The sequence below is a fragment of the Clarias gariepinus genome, chromosome 25 (assembly GCF_024256425.1).
Source record: "Clarias gariepinus isolate MV-2021 ecotype Netherlands chromosome 25, CGAR_prim_01v2, whole genome shotgun sequence".
NCBI classification, from domain to species: domain Eukaryota; kingdom Metazoa; phylum Chordata; class Actinopteri; order Siluriformes; family Clariidae; genus Clarias; species Clarias gariepinus.
The window spans coordinates 18,053,729-18,076,460 of NC_071124.1; the positions used below are offsets into that span (position 1 = coordinate 18,053,729).

The 22,732-nt window shown below is 38.4% G+C and overlaps 1 protein-coding gene across 1 annotated transcript in view; it reads right to left on the minus strand.

Moving 5' to 3' along the window:
• Positions 1 to 22,263, minus strand: part of plpp2a (phospholipid phosphatase 2a) — a 39,141-nt gene extending 16,878 nt beyond the window's left edge. Inside the window, exon 1 of the mRNA XM_053486749.1 lies at positions 21,814 to 22,263. Coding sequence (XP_053342724.1) covers positions 21,814 to 21,874 — 61 coding nt within the window. The 5' untranslated portion in view covers positions 21,875 to 22,263. The remainder of the gene's footprint in view (positions 1 to 21,813) is intronic.
• Positions 22,264 to 22,732: the final 469 nt, after the last annotated feature.

The following is a 22,732-nucleotide window of genomic DNA, read 5'->3' on the forward strand; positions in this document are numbered from 1 at the left end:
GGGTGTCCAAGATCCTGTCAGCAGTTTACTGGAATATGACTGAAAATCACTGTTATTAAATTTATCTAGCAGTGGTGTATGTAAATGTTATTGCAGATCGATATAAAACTAGACATGTCCAAGTTCACTGTTTATCCTTATACACAGGAAAACAAAAAAGCTATTGTTTTAAAAATGCACCAAATGAAACAAACAACAACAAAAAAAAGCAGTGGGGAAAGAGCCTGGTGTGGTCGCTACTTAAAACGTTTTTTTTTTTTCCCTTCAGGATAACGAAATCACAAAATTATCCTGGTGCAGCAACAGAAGGAAAAAAATAATCGAGCATTATATCCTCGTGAAATCACAAGGTCAAAGTTACCCTAGATGAAGTAAATAATCTGACAAAGCACAAAAGTCTAGTTATGAGTTTCCAGAGTTTTCATAAACATCATTGAATCTTTGCCCCATTCTAGTCTGTGCACAATTCTTTGGGATTTTGCAATACAAAGCCTGGACGAAGTAAACTTTACCCAAGATTATGAAATCACAGGATGATCTACTCTACTGTGTAACCAAGCACAGATGATATTATTAAGGATCGCCCAAAAGTCTGAATCCGCAGGAGAGATGTTAATAATTCATTTTTAGTGGATTTATTCCCAATAAATGTTTAACCAACTAAGATGTATTAACAGATAAGGTTTGTTTTGTATCTAGTGGTAACCACGACAACCCAGTTGTAATCTAATGTCTCCACACACTAGCTAGGCTTTTCACATAACTTATTTGAAGAGTCAGGTCTCTGCGATTTGCCAACAATACTGATTGGCCAACAATGCTTTTTACGGTTAGGGTTATACTGATACTTGCAGGTTTGGCATGCTTTGACAGGCTGTTTGTTTACATTTTAATGTTGACCACTATTTCTTTTTCTACAGATCCAGACTTTCGGGCCACCCATTATAATGTAGTGCGCCTATGACTGAAAGAAAGGTCCATCTGAAACACCTGCGATGGCTTTTGCTTATTCTGGAGCGAATTGATTTCTGCCGCGGTTTTATTATTATTCCTCTGAGACGTTAGCCATTTGCTGCACTGACCCTGTTTTCTTTTCGTGCAAAGTTCAAATGTGATAATATTAAGAAATCCGATGCAGAAGCAAAAGTTAAACTTCAAGTTCCAGTGGGTCTTGAAGCAATACCACGCTGTGCACAGAGTATCAGAGGAGATTCGACCTGGCTAGTGACCTACAGTACGAGGTTATGACTGTGAGCATGAATGATGGTATCGAAGCTTTGGAAGCATGGAGCAGGTTACAGGACTAAAGTGCTGCTTCATCACTCTCTTTAGGTGGAGATGAGTTCCTACTGACGACACTACAGTATCACCCTCTAGTCGAGGGACAATGGGGGTAATGGAGGAAACACAACCAATGTGAATTTAAACCAAATTTATTTGAAGATAACCTCTGAGGATTAATTTCTGAAAATAGATTTATACTTTATTTCGTGGGATTTTAGAAAACAAGGACTGGCAATAGGAGGGGTGTTCAAGTCAAACCTGGACTTTTGATAACCTTTATTTCTCTATATAATCTTCTGCTCCACTAATGCACTTATCCCATTGTTTCACTAGTGCTTGGAAAGTTTTATTAGTATGCTGGAGCCTTGATCGGCCTGCCTGCTTCACGTCTGAAATGCTGGCCTCCCAGGAACTCCATTAATGCTCCAGAAATGTGGCATGTGAAGTGAGGTTAAAACTATACGGGGGATGCGGCAAAAACTTGCGAGTTCCTGAATGATTGTGAGTACACCAAGGGATCGGCGTTTCCCTGCGGCCAAGAGTCTCATCACTATACTGTGGTTGAAGTCTTCAGCATATGTCAATCGGTTTCACGAGAAATTTCATGACAAGTCCAGGTTTGATTTGAATGTCCCTCATACTAACACTACACCCCTGCTAACTAGTGATAAGTCTGATGAGTAAGTTTGTAGCCCACACCCAGTAACGCTTTTGGCTCATCACTGCCTAATTATAGCCAAACCATTTTTCACCATCTGCTTTCTCTAAAAACACGCACACAGGGCAGATAAAACCATGACAAGCCATGGCCTGAGGTTAGGATTGTGTTGAGTGATAAGGAGCGGGGTCAATGATCTCCTTGAGCAAAGAGTTGAGCTGATGAAATAATAATAATAACAAAATAAAAACCAACATCAACAAAAAAAATAACCACCCATTGTTTCATATGTCACATGCAGTCTCATCTGTGAAGTGTTGAACAACAAACAGGCCAGAACTCACAATTGGATGTGCCGTACTTCCTCGTGGCCTTTGACTCGCGCTGCTTTCCCATGGCCCGAAAAGTAGAAGTGAGGGATTATTCATATGCTAGTTGTTGATCCAAACCCTGACACTGCCAAGACATACACAATCTCACAAGCGTATCAGTATGTAACAGCTGCCAGAGAGATTCCGCAAAACGGACCCCGCTGAGGTATCAAAATGCATAAGGCAACCGTGTTTGTCTTTAACCCCACAGTGGAAAGACAACGGACTTGCAAAAACACATCTTTGTTAAACGTCCCAGATCTGAATTTCAATACGTCGTCTTGAACCGTAAAAAGAATTGTCAGTCACCACGCTGCCTCTGCAAAGCCACCTTTCCCAGGCCCTTTCACAGATAAACCCAGGGCTCCGCTGTGGTCTTTCGACAGGATTCTCCACCAGCCAAGCTATTCCAGATATGAATTCGTAGATAGGAAAGAAAAAAAAAGGCAAGTGAAAAGATAAATACCAGTGCAGCATACCAAAGTTTCCACACAAATTGAAATCTTTTACAGCATGGTATAGAACTTGTAACCGCACCATTAGCTCTCTGGTTGTCTGGAAGGGTCAATGATTCCAGACATTTAAAAAAAAAAAAAAAAAAAAAAAAAAATTATAAATATATATATATATATATATATATATATATATATATATATATATATATATATATATATAAAATCAATATTAAAACAGCTATTAAATGTACAGACTATTAAATGTGCTGTTGCATTTTCTGGCACAAGAACCTAAAGAAACCCCCAGATTTCAGGGCTCCTTGTGCAGGATGTGTTTTAGGAGTCGATACCAGTAGGAAAAAAATTCCTTACTGATCCGAATGTGTAGACTGGAAATTGTGTGACTTTCACACAAGAATGTAAAACTCTGGCTCCTGTTTCTTTACTTTTCACCACTCCGCTGCTCGGATGAACAAACCCTGTCCTTCTTTCCCTGCCTCCTGAAGAACCGACGAGCAAAAGAAATCACACGGGGAGAGTCCGGGTGTTAAATGCTCTATATTTCTTGCAGACGTAGTAATTCGAATGGTTATGATACATGGTACATATTACATCCCATTTTTCTAAACTGTAGCACAGAGATTGTTCCATGTGAAACTGATGGATTACAGAAAAAAAACTGTGAACTTAGCGTTTACATTACCAGACCTGACAAACTCTAACATTTTAACATCACCCTACAAGCAATGTAATATACAAATATGCCAAAAGGAGCAGGTTGTTCTATCGACAATTGAACATGAAATAAGATATCATCATCATCATCATCATCTCACTCTTAGGGTCGAGGGTTTACATGTTCTCCCCGTACTTAGTGGGTTTCCACTCCATATTTTGGTGTCTTCCCACAATGCAGAGTAACGTTCTGGTGTTTAACTGTTGAGAAACTCTTTTGGTGTATTTTTGAGCGGTACTCAAAAAGTTGTGAGTTTGTCAGCTTCGGTAATGTAGCGTAATCGGAGAACACGTCAGTGAATATTATCGCAGGATCATAAGAGATGATTTTATTGTTATGTCAGGCCAAACAGTCCCAAATTGCCTGTGGCATGGAACGAGTGTGTGTGTGTGTGTGTGTGTGTGTGTGTGTATATAATGTGCGCCGCACATTAGAGATGCACCATGTGCAATTTCCCTGGTGGATTCCGAGTTTTTCTTGCTTTTTCCACACACATACACATATATATATATATATATTATATATATATTTTTTTTTCCTCTGAACTGCTAATTCTGACTCCAGGTTTCTTTCTTTCCTTCGAAGAACTATAGTTGACAACATGCACAAATATTTGTGACTTTTCTTAAATATTTATAATGAAACATGGACTATTTAAAACTTACATTTTTTAAAAATCTGAATACAAAATACAAATCAGAATCAAACTGAATACGAGATGACAGCCGGAGAATCTAGAGAGCAGTTCGGTAACGCTTTCTCACAATCTCACATCGATCATCGTGCCACTAGCTAGTCATGGGCATCTGTAAGCTCAGGTAAGCGGGCGGGAGCTGATCGCACTTTCCTTCGAGTGTGGTACACCACTCCTTTACGATGCAAGAGCAGCAATGTGAAAATAAAAGGTTGGCTGGCATCACGTGTCTCTGTGGAAGCATGTGATGGTCTGTTCCCTCCCTGGTTGGTAGTTGTCACCTTGATGAGACCGATAGTGTCCAAATAAAAGTCAATTTCCGTTCTCAGGTACGACTGGCTTCCATATCTGATTCGATCCATGCCGGAGTGCACTGTATCGTTCTCGAGACCACCTTTTCAAGGGAACTCGGTCACGGTTCCTAAACCTGGAACAATTGTGTTCTCACTGATGAAAATGATCCAGACTTTAGGGTCAAGTGTCCTCAGAAACGATCCCAGGGCACTTAATGCCTCAAGACAGTAAGTATTTTAACCCTGTGAATGGCTGTAGTATCAGCCAGGATACAACCTCTCAAAGCCCGGATGACTGGGTGAACACTTTTCTGTTTCTCCACTTAAGATAAAATATCCGAGACTAGCCGGGTCTCTGGTCATGGCCGGTGTAACCGTCTGATTTCAGTCACTGGCTGAGTATTGAATCTGGGTTAATTATAAATGAAAGTAAAACAAACAAAAAATCTTATTATAATAAAACCTCCTTTTACTCCTACCACTGGCTTCATTTAACTCCTTACGCTTTGATACTCTTTTGCTTTCATTCAATAAACTCACGGAAGAAATAAAAAGTCTCCATTGTTCTTTACAAAAACGGATTTGTCTGACCTTTTTTTGCCATACAGAGACTTTCCCGAGCCTTTGTGCAACACAAATGTACTCAAAGTACTACCGGGCTTTCCTCCTATAAAGAGACAGAACATAATGGACATGTAAACACAGAGACAAAGCACGATCATGGCTAAGAAAAGACAAAGCGTAGTGATAAACGCTGGGAAAAGACAGATCTCGTTTTGAACCTTCTTACTCTCGGCACTTTTAGACAAAATACTATACTGTATGTTTACCACACAAGCCTCTTCAGTGGCTAAATAAAAAATAAATAAATATAGACCACTCTAAATAAAGTGACCTCTTTGGCGTGAAAAAGTCAACAGCGGTCGAGTGCATTTTCCTTAAACGAGAGGTCGTGTGGACACGGGGAGGATGGAACTGCATCGAGCAACATTAATTTTGACACGACTCAGCTGCAGGGTGAAGACATGTGTGTGATAAAGACCTGGTGTTTTACTTCTGCTAGGGGTTACGAGACCTACAGTTCATGGACACACCATCAATATTAAGAGGAATTGTACAAGAGGAATGATCTGGTGTAACCCAGAAGAGGACATGTTCGCTGCCTGCAAGGGACGGTCGCATTCCAACCTGCATCCTAAAGAAATATGAAGAAATGCCGGTTTTAATAACCGGCCTGGGGTTACAGAGTCGTCATCAGGGCGGCTGACGGACGGAACTGCTTGAAAAAGTGAAGAAAATCGTTTAGCGCAAACTCCTGCGGTGCGTGAAATCTGGAGTATCGTGTTTAGAGAGGAAAGACAATTCCACTGGAACTTCAGTGCTGTTTCGTAAGGGTGAAGGTTGAGCAAGAAGCTGCCGGAGACTGGACTTGGTTCAAGATCTCCGTGGGTCCAAACCAAAAACAGTTTTCTGTTCTTTTTCTTTTTTAAACTTTGTGGTTAAGAATAAAATGCAGTTTCAATACGATAAACACATTTCAAGCCGGTGACATAGCATTCAGTGCACCAGGTAATTGCCAAAAATTACTATAAAAGTACAAGGTGTTCAAGTCAAACAGGGACTTTTAACTGTTTAGAATAACAGATCCAATTATGAGAGTAAAAAAAAAAAAAAAAAGTTTATTTCTCTGTGTAATCTCCTGCTACATTCATCCCAGCGTTTTACTAGTGCTTGGATACCATAAAGTTACCAAAAAGTACCTTTTTTCAGTAAACCGGAGCCATGATCATACTACACTGCCCGCTTTACTCCCAGGAACTTTTTTAATGATCCGAACATGTGGAAATGGCTCAGAGTGAGGTCAGGACTGTACGGGGGTGGGAGATGTGGCAATAACTCCCAGATGAGTTCCTGTGACATGCAAGTGATGTTCGTGAATGACTGTGTGTACAGTTCACACAGACAGATGTGTCTCATCTGCACGTACAGTAGGCGACCATAAGTTACCTTTTAGACTTTTACAGATCAAGCGTTCCACTCGCTGAAAGCTCACATCACTACATGGGGTCAGGAGTAGCTCAGTGATTAAGGCATTCGAAGGAACCTAGGTTCAAATCCTACAAACTGCTCAGATGTAAAATAAGATAAAAATGTACAGTAAGTCGCTCTGGATAAGGGCGTCTGCCGTAATGTAAATGTAATGTAATAGACGATCTGATCATGATTCTGTGCTTGAAAGCTTCTGTAGACGTTTATCAGTTTAATGTCTTTGTCTAAGAGAAAGTCCCGGTTTTGACTTGAATGCTCCAAATATAGACATATTGCTCGGATAAAAAATTAAATAAAAGGTTAAATCGTAGTGCTGTGTGCTTAACTGTAATTTATTCTTAAAAGGTTTATGACATATGAAGTCATTTAAAAAATGACTGTCTTTTTTACAGTTTAACAATGAATTATTCTGTTTTTGTTGCACTTGATGCATTCCTTGTTGTCCATTTAATTAAATAATATGAATGTAAAAAATGATCAGTTATTTTTTTTTAAACGTCTCTCTTTACTCCTCAATAGCTGCTCATAATAATCGGCATGCCGCTAGATGAAATCTGCTGCGACAGCGACGATCATCACAATTATTTTAAACGCAGGTCAGAATCGTGCGCAGCTGAGACATCTCCTTTCTGCATCGCGTGACTCACGGTAAACTGCTACTGACCCGGGCCTGCACTGCAAAACACTTCCCCCGAAATGCTGACCGGTACAATAAACTGCTGCGAGAGGCCAAAACTCTTCGGTGACCTTCCTCGTGCATCAGTGGATGAATTGCCTCGCGGGTTAAAGAGCAGACCATTTGCAGCTGTTGTTCTTGAAGGAGGAAACCGTGCTGTCAGACTGAGGCTGAGTTAAGGGTGAGAACGGGCTCGCTGGGAGATGGAGCAACGCGCACCTCGATGCCAGAGCTGAGAAGCTCATAAATTTGGTTTTGATTTGAAGAGAAAAAAGAAAGAGGGAGAGAAAAGAGAAAGAAGAGGGGGAGGCTGATGACGGATTTATAAACTTGCTGTTTTCATTAGCATGTGTGAGCCATTGAGGGAAAGGAACAAAATGCTGACTAATGATGTGGAAAGAAAAAAAAAAAAAAAACTTTTTTTGTCTGATTGTGTGTGAAAGAGTGTGGTCTGTTTGTGTTACATGCGAGAAAGCAAAAGTCAGAGCCAGAAAAGATTATCTACTCTTAGTTACCTCAAGCTTTCGCTATCTCTTGCTCTGAGTACCACAAACACCACACACTCTCTCGCACACACGCAGCGAGACAAAAAAAAAAAAGGCAAGACTATCTCTCTTAGTTGCTGGGTTTTATCTTCCTGTGTGAGCGAGGCAACTCAGGGTAGATAAACTTGCCTTTTTTGTCTTACTGTGGGTGTGTGGGTGAGAAAGAAAAAAAGAGAAAGCTGACAAAAGAGTAATCTAATTGGTTTTATTATGTGACCATGTGTGGGAGTGTACGTGCGAGTTAGTGTGTGTATGTGTGGGACAGACAAAAAAAAATAAAAAGACGCTGACTAAAGATAAATCACATTGGCTTTTTTTTGTCTTGCTGTGTGTGTGTGAGAAAGTAAAGAACAAAGTGTAAAATCTAACATCTATTCCAAATGTTTACTCTCAGTTTTTTTTTAATTAAGTCATTTCAAATACTATCTGAATGAAACAAACAAAAACAAACAAACAAACAAAAGAAAGGCTCGTAAATCACGATTTGCCGTTAATCACGATTTCATTCGTGCAAAAAATCGAAATCAGCCAATCAGGTGGCAGCAGCAGGACAATGAATGAAATCGTACAGCTACGGGTGAAGGAGAGCTACAGTACAGTTCGTGTTCACATCATACACGAAAATGTAAAATCCAGGTGATTTTGATCACAGATGCTTTTCTGCTCACCATGGTTGCAAAGAAGTGTTGCGTTATCGTAGCCCTCCTTTAAGGTCAAAGCCTTTCTGACCTTTAGCACCTTAAAGTCCTGAGTGCACTTTTAAAACTGCAGGGTTGAAAGCTGCTAATCGCTGATTAAAAAGTAAAAAAAAAAAAAAATTCTTACAGACGCTCCAAAGCAATCCGTCTTCGCTTTCCTACTTGCCATCCAGTTCTGGGCGTGAATTCATTCAAAGAATTAAGCAAGATCCAACTTCACGTGCCACAAATGTTCGGAGGGACCTTTTCGTACGAACACATGTACTCCGTAAATAAAAACCAACAAGACATCCCACAAATCCTGCCTCGCATCTGGTCTCGGTACTGAAAGCAGGCGAGAGAGAGAGGACATTTCACCTAAAATAGATAAGATCAGTACTAGGAAGAGGTGCAGTGTCTGATGAAAGTTAACCTCAAAAGCAAGCACAATGCCTATTCTGCGTGGAGTTTGCAATAAAGGCCCTATTATTGTGTCCTTTCAAGTTTCCAAAGTAATCCATACAATTTGACATACATTCAAGTAGGCTTTTATTGTCATTCCAACCATATACAGTTCAGTACACAGTGAAACGAAACTACGTTCCTCCAGGACCAAGGTGATACATACATGCAACAACATAAATTACCAACACAACTCTAGCTAACTAAGAGACCTAATTAGCTGACTAGCTCAGATATGACAGATTTACATTTTTTATTTTTAAGTTGACCTAAAACTACTTCTATACAAAGGAGAGAGACAACAATAGGCAACAAAGTGCACATGCAAATAAACAAACAAAGAGCTACAGAGTGACAAACACAACAACGCAATGCGTTTCAGTACTTTTGTGGTAATGAGGTATGAGTTGAGGTAGTGGGAGGAGAAACAGTAAACATTTAACATTCTTGAGTAGCAGCAATGATTTAAAAATGTAAAAACTTAGACATTCTAGCATGTAGGTGGACCCTGTTGGACACTTGGACAAGCCCTGGTCCTGTCCTACTGTAAACCTGGAGAGAAATGCGTGGGTTGCAGCAGGAAGGGCATCCAGCGTAAAACCTGCACAAATAACCTGCAGCATCCTGCACAGAACTTTTGCTTTTTTGGTACAAATGTACACGACAATCGCATCTTATTAAACTGCTGCACACGCAGCGTTAGAGGGCAGGAATACAGCGCAAACATCCATGCTTTGATGTGCGAGTGCACTTCCATCCAATAGCATGTCTGAGCTGCTTTCTAGACTCCCGGATAAGGATTCATCAAACAGAAGTAAAATTTACAACCTTTAGATGACGGGGCAAACATTTTTCTTTTGCACCACTCTGGAGTAAGTGGCAGGGACTCGGAAATGTCTGAGGGTGATCCGGTATCTACGTTCTTGGCTGGTCAAGCTAAAAACCTGCTGATTCCAGTCACTGGCCAATCGATCTGCAAGTCATTAATAAAATTTTTTTTTTATTAAAAGCACTGAAATGTTGTGCAATTCGTGATGTTGATGTAGGTGGCGGTATTGCACCAATCGTGCACAAACTCTAAAGAAGAAGTGCTTATGGTCCCACAATCAAGGAGTATTTCTGGAAGGAATTTTGTTAATGTTCGACATTTAATGTTTGTAATTTTACTTAAATAATTTAAGTCTAAATTAAAAACTGACTCACCTTTCCATCGACTAAGAAAAATTTCAATAAACTGCGTAATCGCACATTAAATCGCACAGTCTGACAGCCCTATCATTTTTTTTCCAAAGTGTTCATGATGAGTAATGTTTTGCTTTATTGGTCAGTTTCATTGCTAATAATTATTCACATAAACACAATATAATATTGGACCTGTTTATACACACTATGTTTTACTTAAAACATTTATTATACTATTTATGCTTGTAATAAAATCCCTGGCCCCTGATTTTATTCACAACCCTCGGCATGGCCCTCGGAAGAATATAACACCCCGGCTCTAGATAGTTATGCGTGTGGAAATCTGACCTTTCTGCATGAATTAATGCATTGTGCTCTCGATCAGCTGGATATCTGGGTGAATGAGCATGCGTGTAAAGCGTTCCTATTAAATCCAGCACAGCTTAATATACTTAATCATTTCTGAAATAATTAAGATTACTTTGGGATTGGAAATATCTGTACTTTAGACTCGTCCCTCCTGAGAGGATTGCGTTCCCCTAAAAGAAGTTTATGCCTCCAGATTTCTATAAAGCTGCTTGGTGGCTGTTCATAAAAAATAAATAAATAAATAAATAAATAAATAAATAATAATAATAATAATAATAATTATATATATATATATATATATATATATATATATATATATATATATATATATATATTTACAACTACAACTATATTTATTGGAATTAATTATGGCTCGCTAAGACATTTAGAATAACTTACAAAAAGTTTGTTCTGAATTGAAGTTGAAAGGTGCCAGGCACTTGAATGTAGTGTTGGTGAGCCTGTTACTTGCTACAGTAATTCTAGACCTGCCACTTAATTTACATCCAGTTGCCCAGAGCCGTCTTAGTTTAACTCCATCGAGAGGTTCACATTACACACCATGAAAATGTAACTAGATGCAAAACTGTGAAACTATCATTCTGTTTTTGTTAACTACTCGACAAAAACTGGACATGTCAACACAAATTAAATGAAAGCATGCCTTGGAATAAAAGCAAGAGACAAGTCTGTTAACCTGGCCCCGGAGATTACACAGAATGTTGCAAAACTTCAGGTGAAGAGGGTGTGAAAATGTGACGCAATGCAGCCTGGGAGTTCAGTCGTTGTGTTGTGTGTGTGTGTGTGTTTGTTTATAAAAAAATTTTTAAACACACGGGATAAGGAGACTGATTTGCATGATGCAGATATGTCATGTAAATGTGATAAAAACATCAGCTACATTACCAGGCACAATAATAGACCAACTCCTGCTAACAGAGGGGTTGGTTTCATATATTTTGTCCTTTTTCAAAAGATTTAAATTCCCATTATTATTCTTAACGTATTATACACTCTCGACAAGCTTGACACAGTAGTCCTTTCTTAAAAATACAATAAATTGCTGGTTGAAAAAAAAAGTTGTTCATAAAAACAATTTAACTTCAAGTTCAAATTCCAATTGAGTTATTAGTCATTTAATAATAAAGTTAATATTGACTATTTGTACGCGTCTTACAAACAAATGTTTTAAAAATAAAGCCTATATCAAAATGTCTCTACAAGTAGTTAGCGGTAAGAAACATGCTGCCTGGGCAAAAAAAATAAAATAAAATAAATTACAAAAAAAGTCATTACAGAAGGGTCAAGTAATTGGGCTGCATTAAACAAACTAAAACACACTAAAAAATTCATTACTGGAACTGGCATAAGAACCCAAACACGTTATGAAAACCTGAAAGGATAGTGCTGAACCGTCAGTTGTTGTGGAAGAAATGTGTTTATTTATTTTAAAAAGTCAGTAAAAAAACAAAAAACAATTGATCACGTAAACACTTGAAGTTGCATGGTTAAAAACTAAAAAAATAAAATCAACAGTAAAAACCATAGCCATGTTTAATAGTGAAAGTAAGGGCATTTCCACACACACACACACACACACACACACACACACACACAAAATGTGATGAGAACTCACGGGATTGGGACAAAATAAGAAAAGCACTGATAAATGAGACTAATCAGGAAAAAGCCTTTAATTTGCTAAGGAGCATAAAGATTGGACTTTGAAACGATGTAAAAAAAAGTTATGTGATCTGATGAGTCCAGACTGACCCTATTCTAGAAGAAGGGAAGCACATGAAGCGATGAACCCAGCATGCATAGTGTCCACTGTACAAGCTTCTGAAGGCAGAGTTATGATCTGGGGTTGTTTCAGGTTGTTGGTCCTGAATATAAAATGAAGTCAGCTGACAAACTGAATGTACTAAGTGACCAGATTATCACATCAGTGCAGTTTTTCTTCAGGGCATAAACCAGGACTCCAGATTGTGAGAGAGTGGATCTGGGAGCGGGAGGGATCATTTTCACACATGAACTGATCACTTCATTGTGTGCTGTACAGTAATCAATGCTAAAGATCGAATTTAAATCTTTTTTTTTGGCCAGGCAGTGTACAGTGTAATACATTACGGCATTTAGCATACGCCCTTATCCGGAGCGACTTACATTTTTATCTCATTATACATCTGAGCGGTTGAGGTCAAGGGCCCAACACTGGTCATGAGGTTTGAACCTGGGTCCTTCCGAACCGTAGTCCAATGCCTTAACCAGTTTATTATAATCCTGTACTCTATAATATTTTAGAATATTTTTATGAATATATGCAGGACATATTCACATTTGAAAATAATAAGTAATTAAATTTACTGAACAAAAAAAAATTAATGATACATTATTTTGTACTGTTTACTATTATTATTATTATTATTATTATTATTATTATAATTATATTCTTTTATTTACTATTTATAACGTATTAAACACTTTCGTTTATAAAAAAATTAAATAAGAATACATTATATGCTGAAAAAAAGAGCATTTCTCATCCCTTAGGGCTTAGTTATTTCCCTTTTTTATCCCTAAACTGTGACATTTATTGCATAAAAATGAATAATTTATTGCAGGTCCTACCGGCCCAATGTCTCCCCCCTGGGAATGGCTCAAGGATATTCACAAAACCCCTGTTTTTTTACCATCAGTCTATATAGCTATATCTTTTAATGTTACATGCACTACCACAAACCTTTCATCTAAATGTTTACTTGACCTCTTCAAATTGTGAGAATTAGTTTGGGACCTGCATGAACCCCCTAGATCGCTCATTATTTGACTCGATCTGGAAAAGCGTGTCATGGCGAACAGCTTGAAAATATCTACTATGCTGGACAAGACGAAGATAAGTAATCCCGTCAAAACTGGCCTCAGACATGCTTGAGCATGATCCACAGGAAAAGAATAGGATTCTAAACCATAGACAAAAAACTAGAAGCAAGAAACTACAACAGGTCTTCTCTTGCTGGGTCTAACTCAAATTTGCACAAACTCTCCACAAATCGTATATCAAAACCTTCACCTGGGAGAAAACCGATTCATGCTGCATTTTGTTAAGCCCTGATCTTACACACTCGTATCTCTCAGCCCTGAGTGTAGTGAGTGGAAATGTATAACCCTTTATCAAGGCTTGGCCGTTAACAGCGGGCTTGGTTAATTCACTTCCTCATTGCATGGTGTAATATTTACTGGATGGTCTACTATGCTATTATTTTATTACTATACTATAATATCTATAATCAGAAACACAAACATAAGATGTACAGTATTTCACATTTTGTAACGCTTCTCTTATCCCTAGCAGTGTGCAGGATAAGCGAGTAGATTTGCAGGAAGTGAGTGTGAGAGAATTAATGCTCTGCAACTTACAGTTCTGGGAATCGAGCTTACAACCTTCTGGTCACTGAACCTGGCTAGTGTTGCTTATACGCTCACAAATCACAGGAGCTCACTTACGCAGTTATTACGTGTCAGCAGTGCAATGCGTACTGTACAACAACACGAGTAATAAATAAGAGCAACGTATCCAAAAATAATAGGCTGTCCAGTTGGTGGTTTGAGACTATTATGACGCACAAAACCCGTCTGCAGGGCAGAAAATGAAAAACATTAAAACAAGATGTGTCGCTTATTTTTGCCATTCTTTTCATACTCTGCTGTGATTGGTCTGATGAGCTGTCAATCTAACTTATGGTTTGTTTAGCATTCGCTGATTTTTGTAGTATTACTTATAGCTGTTGTTTTAAACCCATCACACAAAAAACTGTCGTTTTCCTAAAATTAATCAGGAAAATAACTGAGTGATGTGATGCAGCTCGTCAGCAACCTACTTGAGCTTCTGTCACGTTCCTGATACGCGATTTGCTTTATACAGTATAACTACATTTGCGTCAGCTCTTTTAAGACTTCAGCAAAACAGTACTCGCAAATAACTAGACGCTTTATTAACTAAGTAAAAGAAATTTTATCATTTCTGTTCAGTTATAGTTGAATTAGTTATAAGTTACAGCAGCAATGAATAAAAAAATAATAAAAAAAAAACACTAAATCACCAGCATCTTTTCTTTTCTCCATCTTGTAGTTGATACCAAGTCATCACTTCCTACCTCGCGTTAGAGATGGCCGAAGACGAGGCTTTCTTCTTCGCATTGTGAAAAAAATCCAGTGCAACGAAGCAAAAGCCTTGAGGAAGTTTACCAAAGTGTGAGGACGTTTTTTCTCTTTTAGACAGTACTCCCAGTACACCCCAGCTCGGCTCTTGCAATGATAACAACGATATTTTTGTGTTGTATTGATGTGTTGTAGTAGATAACACATATTTTGTCTGGCTTTACATGCCATTTTTCCCCCTTATTTTTCTTCTTAGGGTAGATGGGGCGGTGTTCCTGCTGTGGTTCTTTGTTGTAGGTTGGGATGTTGGGGAGTGATCTGAAGTGGGTTGTTTGTATTTATATTGTATTGTGACATGCTTAAAAAGTAAAATAATTTTAAAAAAAAATGGTTGGCAAAATGTCAACTATTATACATTTTCTTTTTTAAACTACAAGTTTTTGAGCTGTTAATTATGAGGTGGGAGCTTCTGCCTTGTCCATGATTTGATATTAGAGATAACAGAGCACACATTAGGATGATTAATATACTTTAATATACTATATATTTGTGAACTGCCTTTCAGCCAGGACATCTACCACACCCAGGTGATATACAGTAAAACGTATGCCGCACTATGCTACAGTATGTACACTGGTATCATACCTGTGCAATGTCCATTCTTATATTCAGCTCAAGTCATTTACACACACACACACAAAGGTGATTATTTCTGTGGGAAGAGAGCTATTTACTCGTGCAATAGAAGCACTGACAAGCTAATTGATATGTTTAAGAGGGTTTAAATGAAGACATATTAATATGACCGCAGCACTAAGAACGTGCCTTTAATTGTATGCATGTTGCCATCTTTTTGAAATGTAACCAGTACAACAATTCAAAGCTTAACCTCTGATTAGTTCAAGTTTATTCTAACTAATTTGCGCAAGTAAATTGCAATTGTGTCACTCCTAGGATCAGTCCGTATAAACACTGTATAAATACTCAGCACAAAAAAAAAAAAATTTTTTTGAAATTGTAACCATGCAAAAATATAACCTGCCCAAATTAAACAAAAACAAATTAATAAATAAAACCTTAGCTTTCCCGCTCAGAAACAAATCTGGACCAATGTGTATTACATGCTGTAGTAATCGTGCCTTTGGTCCACACCTTAGAAACCAAAACTAAAAAAACCCAGACACGTCCACAAATATTTGGCTGGGTCTGAGCAGACGGGAGGAAGAGAGCTTTCCTCAAAAGATCCTGTCCGCTAAACATTTATGAACGGTTTTGGCTCAATTGAGTGCATGTTGACGTTGGCCTGTAGTGTATTAACAAAGGAAAGTGGGTCAAAAAAATCTAATAAGGAGGCAGAACGAAACCCTAAACCGTGCAACAGCTTGTGCAAGTCTTAACAACACGGCAAGTCTACCTGGTATACTTGTTTTGTGAAACACACACACACACACACACAGTAGAGGAATGTATAGTAAACCTAGACCTAGTATAAAGGCTGTTATTTCACCTATTATGCAAGACAAGAATGCGTACTCGCCTTAGAAAAATCATCAATCTATAAGATCTCTCTCTCGACAGACAGACTGAGAAGCCTATTAATTGTTAATTAATTACCTAATTAATGTGTGTTATTTTATAGTTCGAAAAGAAAAAAAAATTCTGTATTGTCCTAAAATGTAGAAAATAAATCCAATCCCGTGACTGGTATTGTACATACTATAATTACACGTATTCCAATCTATACACACACACACACCTAAGGCAGTTTCACCGTTTATTCATCTTGTCGTAAAGCTGTGTGTACAGTTGTTGGGACGAATGCCCAAAAAAAAAAAAAATCCACTAGATTTACAGACTTCATTCTCAACCACACATGTTCGTAAATGTCAATCATGATAGAGACGATTCTTTTGTTCTCTTATTTGTCTTAAGTTATAGGATTGTTTTGGATCTCTTTATTTCATGTCATCAATACGAAACGGCAGGTTTCCGTAAAACAATTTACATTTTTGCGTGCGATTAAAACTTAAGAGATTTATACTCGATAATGCAACCTTTTTTAGAAATTAGCTTTTTTTACTTCATCGCCAATTATACTCATTAGTGAGTCTTTTAAATGTACAGTTATACTCGCCTAGGCGAGACAGGTTTATTCAAACAAATTGGGTTTCCATGAATGTTATTTGTATCAATGCTCCTGTGAGCAACTTAATAATTAATCTGTTCATGTCCAGCTTGATAAATGAAGCCCATTAACTTGTACAGGGGAGTCAATATTAAAAGGTACGCAAAATTCACTTTTTATTTTTGTATACATTTTTAGACCTTCGGATGTGTCTCCAGTGTGTGTGTTCGCATGGGTGCAAACCTAAGGGGAAAAGAAATTATCCCTTGTTTCCATTTTGTTTCAAACAAGCCAATTGGATTTTTCCCTTTTGTGACCTCATATAAGAACCGAAGGGGCATGTCTTAGCAGGAACTCATTTATACAAACAATGAAATTGATCATTTAGAGCGAAAAGTGAAATAAAGGGAGTTTAGGTCTAAAATAAAAATAAAAAAATTTTAAAGCTTGATCTGCCAGGAGGATTAACTGTGGAAAAGCTCTGAGGACTGAAGAAACTGTAAAATATGGGACCTTTAATTAATCGAAAATGAGGCTTGCTGTAAACAGAACCAGAACAGAAATGCTTGGACAAATTGATGTTCTCTTAAAGTCCAGTTAGATAAGTACAACTTCCAGGAACCCTAATGTGGGAAGAGAAACGGATAAGATTGGCAAGGCAACAAAATAAACTAGCGAGAAATGATGTCTGAAAACCGGAGTGATTCAGAAAATAAACTTTCCATTAGATAAACAGCACACTATGAGATAGGGTTTATTTTAATGAAAATAAACAGCAAAGTACTTAAAGTAAAGACTTCCTGTTTACTTGATGGTCAAGGGTTCGATCAAATACACGGTATATAAGGTTTGTTTTAATGCACATCATCTACAGTATAGCCAGACAAACCGGACGGCTCAAGTCTTGCCTACTTTTGTAGAAAAAAAAACAACCACATGTCAGCTAACAAGCAGAGATATCATACTTCAAGAAAGGTTCTTAAATACTAATGATGGGTTATTTTGTGTGTTTTTTTAATGCAAACTGTCGAGAGTCAATCAAGGTCGTGAAGCTTGTATCCGGAAAGAGATGCTCCATAGCCTAAATCAAATGGGACTACAAGCCATCTTACCAGACTGTCTGTGCAAAACACAAATTGTACATGCTTGAATAATGAAGATCAGTCAGCATTCCATGTTTTTCCATGGAAATATCTGGACAAAGAAAATGATGAATCGACTGTATCATATGATGGTGAGGGCGGGATGTCCTTGGGCGCTAATGCCTGGAACTAATGCCCATTGGGGTCCAAAGATAACATCTGCATTGTACATTACAATAGCATTGTGTACACCACCACAGAAACATGCCTCGATGAACACAGTTTAGATGTCATGATATGATTAAAGATATAAATTGACCTGTAAGTTATTTTTAACTTTTTTTTTTTTTTTTTATTCATAAAGGTACAGGAACCTACCATGATGAAGTCGCCATATTAGCCACAAAGTCAATCACCAGTTCTGGGGACCTGAGTGGGCTTCATTGACACATACAGAAGTCTTTGATTGGATCTAAGGTCACTTAGAAAGCTTGGAATTCCCTTAACCACATTCTTTGGCATCAGTTTAAGAACGTTTAACCAGTAATGCTTTAATGTCTGTTTCGGGTCACAAAAACAAGTAGTCATTTTTAACGTTTACCGAAAAACTCTTCAAAACATAAAACGTTTTACAGAAGTCAAATGACGATCCCTGTCGAGATGGCTCGGAGCCCACTGCAGTCGGTTCCGTGAACATTCAGAGCGTGGAACTTAGCCAACTTGAGGAAATGACGCTTCTCTCAGTGGGAACCGTACAAACACAATCGTTTATCAGCACTATAGGCACATTACAGAAAATCAGCTGGGAGTTATTGCCACATTCCCTCCAAACAGTCCTGACCTCATATCAACTTATTTCCACATGTTTGGGGCCATTAAAGCAGTTTATGAGGAAGCCAGCCCTTTTCAGGTGTAGCAGGGGAGTATAACGAAAAATATAAGTAATTTTTACCTTCTGTTATTCGCCGCCATCAAATGTCCCAGTTTGATTTGAACGCCCCTCAAATTTTAAATACAGCTTCCTCAATTGATTCAAGCATTACTTAGCATTTTAGGACCAGAAGTGCATTAAAAATCTCTGCCATGAACATGCACACACACACACCACACACAAAAAAAACCTCCCTATAATAAAACGCGTGTTCCTCTGCTCTAACACACCCATTGTAATCTGATGAAGGGTTAGATGAGCTGATAAGTTGAAAAGAAAAAAAAAAAAAAATACAAAAACTACAGTCCCAAAAGACGCATGCCCATAACATGTTGTGAAAACATTTTAATTCATGGAGTAGTTTTACATCAGTACTGAACTTTACCCTGAATAATATATTCATGTTTACTGAGTCACTCCTGTGAACGCAGCATCTGAATGCGTTGTAAGCGGAATGAGTAAGCCAAATGCTTTTGGATTATCATGGGCCGGGTTTATATGTACAAGGCAGTGCAAATGTTTGCAAATCAAAACGTTATTTTATGGCTTTATAGCAGGATTTTAACAATCTATTAAGTGCAACCCAATACCTAATGAGACGATCCAAATAAAGTTTTCTACAAATTCTGTTAAAGCAAAGGAAATGTGATAACATCATATTTCCATTGTGACGACAATCCTTTAACAACACACCTGTAGCGGAAAATAGCATACTAACGTCTGCCTACGTCATGAAATGCAGGGGGGAAAAATCCCTAAAAACAAAAGTCCACTTGCATGTTTTTTATGAATCATTATTGGCTATACTGTACAAGTTTTGTGTAATCCTTATGCCATCTTCTTATTGGCATCCTAGTAGCGATCGCATTCTGAGATTTTGATCCAAAATTTTTGTCCCTGCCAGACCTTTTTTTAGCGCCCGTCTTTGGTTTCAATTATTCTATTAGACACTTCGCATCATCCTTATTTAAATTGTCTAATACAATTCTTCCTCTTGCTGTGGTTTGGGGAGATAATTACCTTAACAAATGTCGATTAGCTGCATAATATTTTTTTTGTCAGAAATGATCATTTATTGTGGAAGATGACAGAAGTGGCAAATAAAGTACAACTACGGTACTTAAGCAATTTTTTTCTGTGTATCCGTACTTGAGTATTTTTTTGTACAGTATGTGACACTTTTTTCCTTTGACTCACGACATTTTAATTTATTGGTATTATTTTATTGAAATATAAAAACCTGTACTTTTCCTCTCTACATTTTAAACCGAGACTCCTAACCTTTCAGCTGACGATCACACTGAAGTGCATTGATTTTCTAATCTAAATTGAAACGTTTACGCGGTCACTTGCACACCACATGGAAAAGACAAGAACAAAATTATTCCACTAATCCTAGTTTACAGAAATGACCGGCAGGTCATTATGAAAGCACATACTGGTTCCGTAGGTGCACCGAAGCGATTCACTGTTACCTGGGCAACGGATCATATTCTTAATCCACTCGAATAAGTGCACTTGTTATCATTAAGGTATGATTAGAAGTTATCTAGCTAACAAACCAACATAATGAGCATAAGCGTTGAGAAAATTTGTCCAACCCATTTGGTTTGTGTTTTATGCCAAGAACAATGGAAGAGGCTAACAATGCTACCCGCCTTCCGTGTAGTTAATTCATTTTGAATCCTGACGCTATCCATCTCGACTAGACTTGCACATTCATGTTATCAGCAGCGTCAGGTTAAATTGTGTTTAAAATACTTTTTTATCAGTAACCCAGTTATATAAATATCCATCTGTTTCTTTGTGAAGTACTTGTACTTTTTTGTACATTTTTAGAGCATGTACTTTAACTATGTAGACCACTACAATTTGAGTAAAAAATTGTTGACTACTGTTGTTGTGCTACTTTCAACCGTAGTGAAGTACATTTCAAGGCAAATACTCATACTTTTACTTCATGTCATTGGTGGCTCAAGGGAAGGTTTCTCACCTGCCATGTGAAAGGCCAGGGGTCAGTTCATCCCCAATACCCAAACCCTAGCCTCTGGATGCACTGCTGGTCTCAAGCCCGATTAAAATGTGAGGGTTGCCTCAGGAAGGGCATGCGACGTGAAACCTGGGTCCGCTTGACGGGAGCGGACAAAAACTTGTACTTCAGTGATGAGTTTGTGTACTTTTGCCACCTCTGGGGGATGAAGAAACTTGAACCCGGAGCTTCAATGTAAAAAGTTAAACTTGTACTTTATAGTTGAATTTGACGTGTTTGGAAAGTACAGTTTGAACCGAAGAGCTTGCCACCACTAACTGAATATAGGAAAAGTTCAGACCACTCTTTTCAGTAAGATGTGCATTTCGTCATTTTGAAAAATGTGTATACAAACCCCAAATACAGGATAAAGCAGTATAGACGATGAGTAAGTGAGTGAGTGAGTGAGTGAGTGCGGTCAAATCATTCTCAAGCTCACAATGCATTATGTTCCCTTTTATTATGCTCTTCCAAGGGTGTGCAAAAGTTTGCATCAAACCGTACCTCTCTTTGAACAACCATCTTTTTCACACTGTTTTTTTTACTCTTTCCCTGTTCGTGCACGAATTGATTGATTTGTCGAATACAGAATTTATCCGTCCACATGCCTTTGTCATTTTTCTTTCCCACAGGAGATAAAGTGTACATGGTTTCTGCAACCAAGAAACCACAGGGAATGTAAATATCTGGAGATGTTTGCAGGGTGAGAAATTTAAACTGAGTAGTTTGAAAAGGCTAATGTTACTAAGAGCAATAAAAAGCTCCAGGTTTATAAATGAAGGCTGAACATTCTGCAGGAGAAATGAATATTTGACATAAACACACTTTGGTGGGTTTATATATAAATTACAAAGTGTCTCTAAACAATGCTGAAGTGTTGTTAAATTTACCAAAAAAAAGTGACAGCATGAAGTACAACAAATGCTAAAACAGCGCGCGCTGACCGGAAGCACGTTGTGCCTAATTAGACAGACTAATTAGTGCGCTGCTGCTGCTGCGCGGTTTGGGACGAGGCCCTTATCAGTCAGACTTACCGATAATCACACACAGGACATCCACCAGGATAAAGATCTTCCTCTTCTTTAAGTCCATCATGTTGAACCACAAGCTGTCACTGTGTGTGTGTGTGTGTGTGTGTGTGTGTGTGTTAAATGTAGCAGGTAAATACAAGGTCCACGTTGGGAAGTCTGCAAACTCGTAGTGCGAGTTCTTCCGGCTCCTCTGCTCCTTTGTACCTGTGACGGCACTGATTTCAGCCCAAGGTGTTCCCAGGAAACACACGGAAACTTCTTCAGCTAGCGAGCAAGAAACACAGTTCTTTTTGTCACGAAGGCTGCACGAACATGCGGAGTCAGTGTCCCGCGTCGAGCCGCTAAAGAGAGCGAGACCGAGTGAAGGGGAAAAACCCAGCAAGGAAACTCCTCTCCACACACTCGGGCTCTTCGAGTTTGAGCTTCACCTTTCACTGCGCTCGGTACAACTGCACCCGGGTCTACACCTCCCTCCCGGTGACGTCACAATCCCTCTCCGCGCGCGCGCGAGCGCTCGCGGCGCGCACACACACTTTCCATGGTTCCCCATTACATTCATACACATTCTTCCAAAATTTTCTCACACACACACATATTACTCTCTCACTCTCTCTTACACACACACACACACACACACACACACGCAGGACTTCTCCTTAGATGGTCTCATTAAACGAAATGCATTCACAGCGTTATCATCAGAACAGGAAGGCAAAGAAGAAAAAGTATAGTTTATTTTATTTCATATTTTACTGTTTTCAAATAAAAGTGTATAAAATAACAAGACTAATAAGTGGATAGAGAGATTCAAGGCGTGTTCAAGTCAAACCCAGAACTTTAGATTGTGCAAAATAACAGAACATAATAATTACTGATCAGATCATTTGTAATACAGATAAGAGTGATAGATAGATAGATAGAT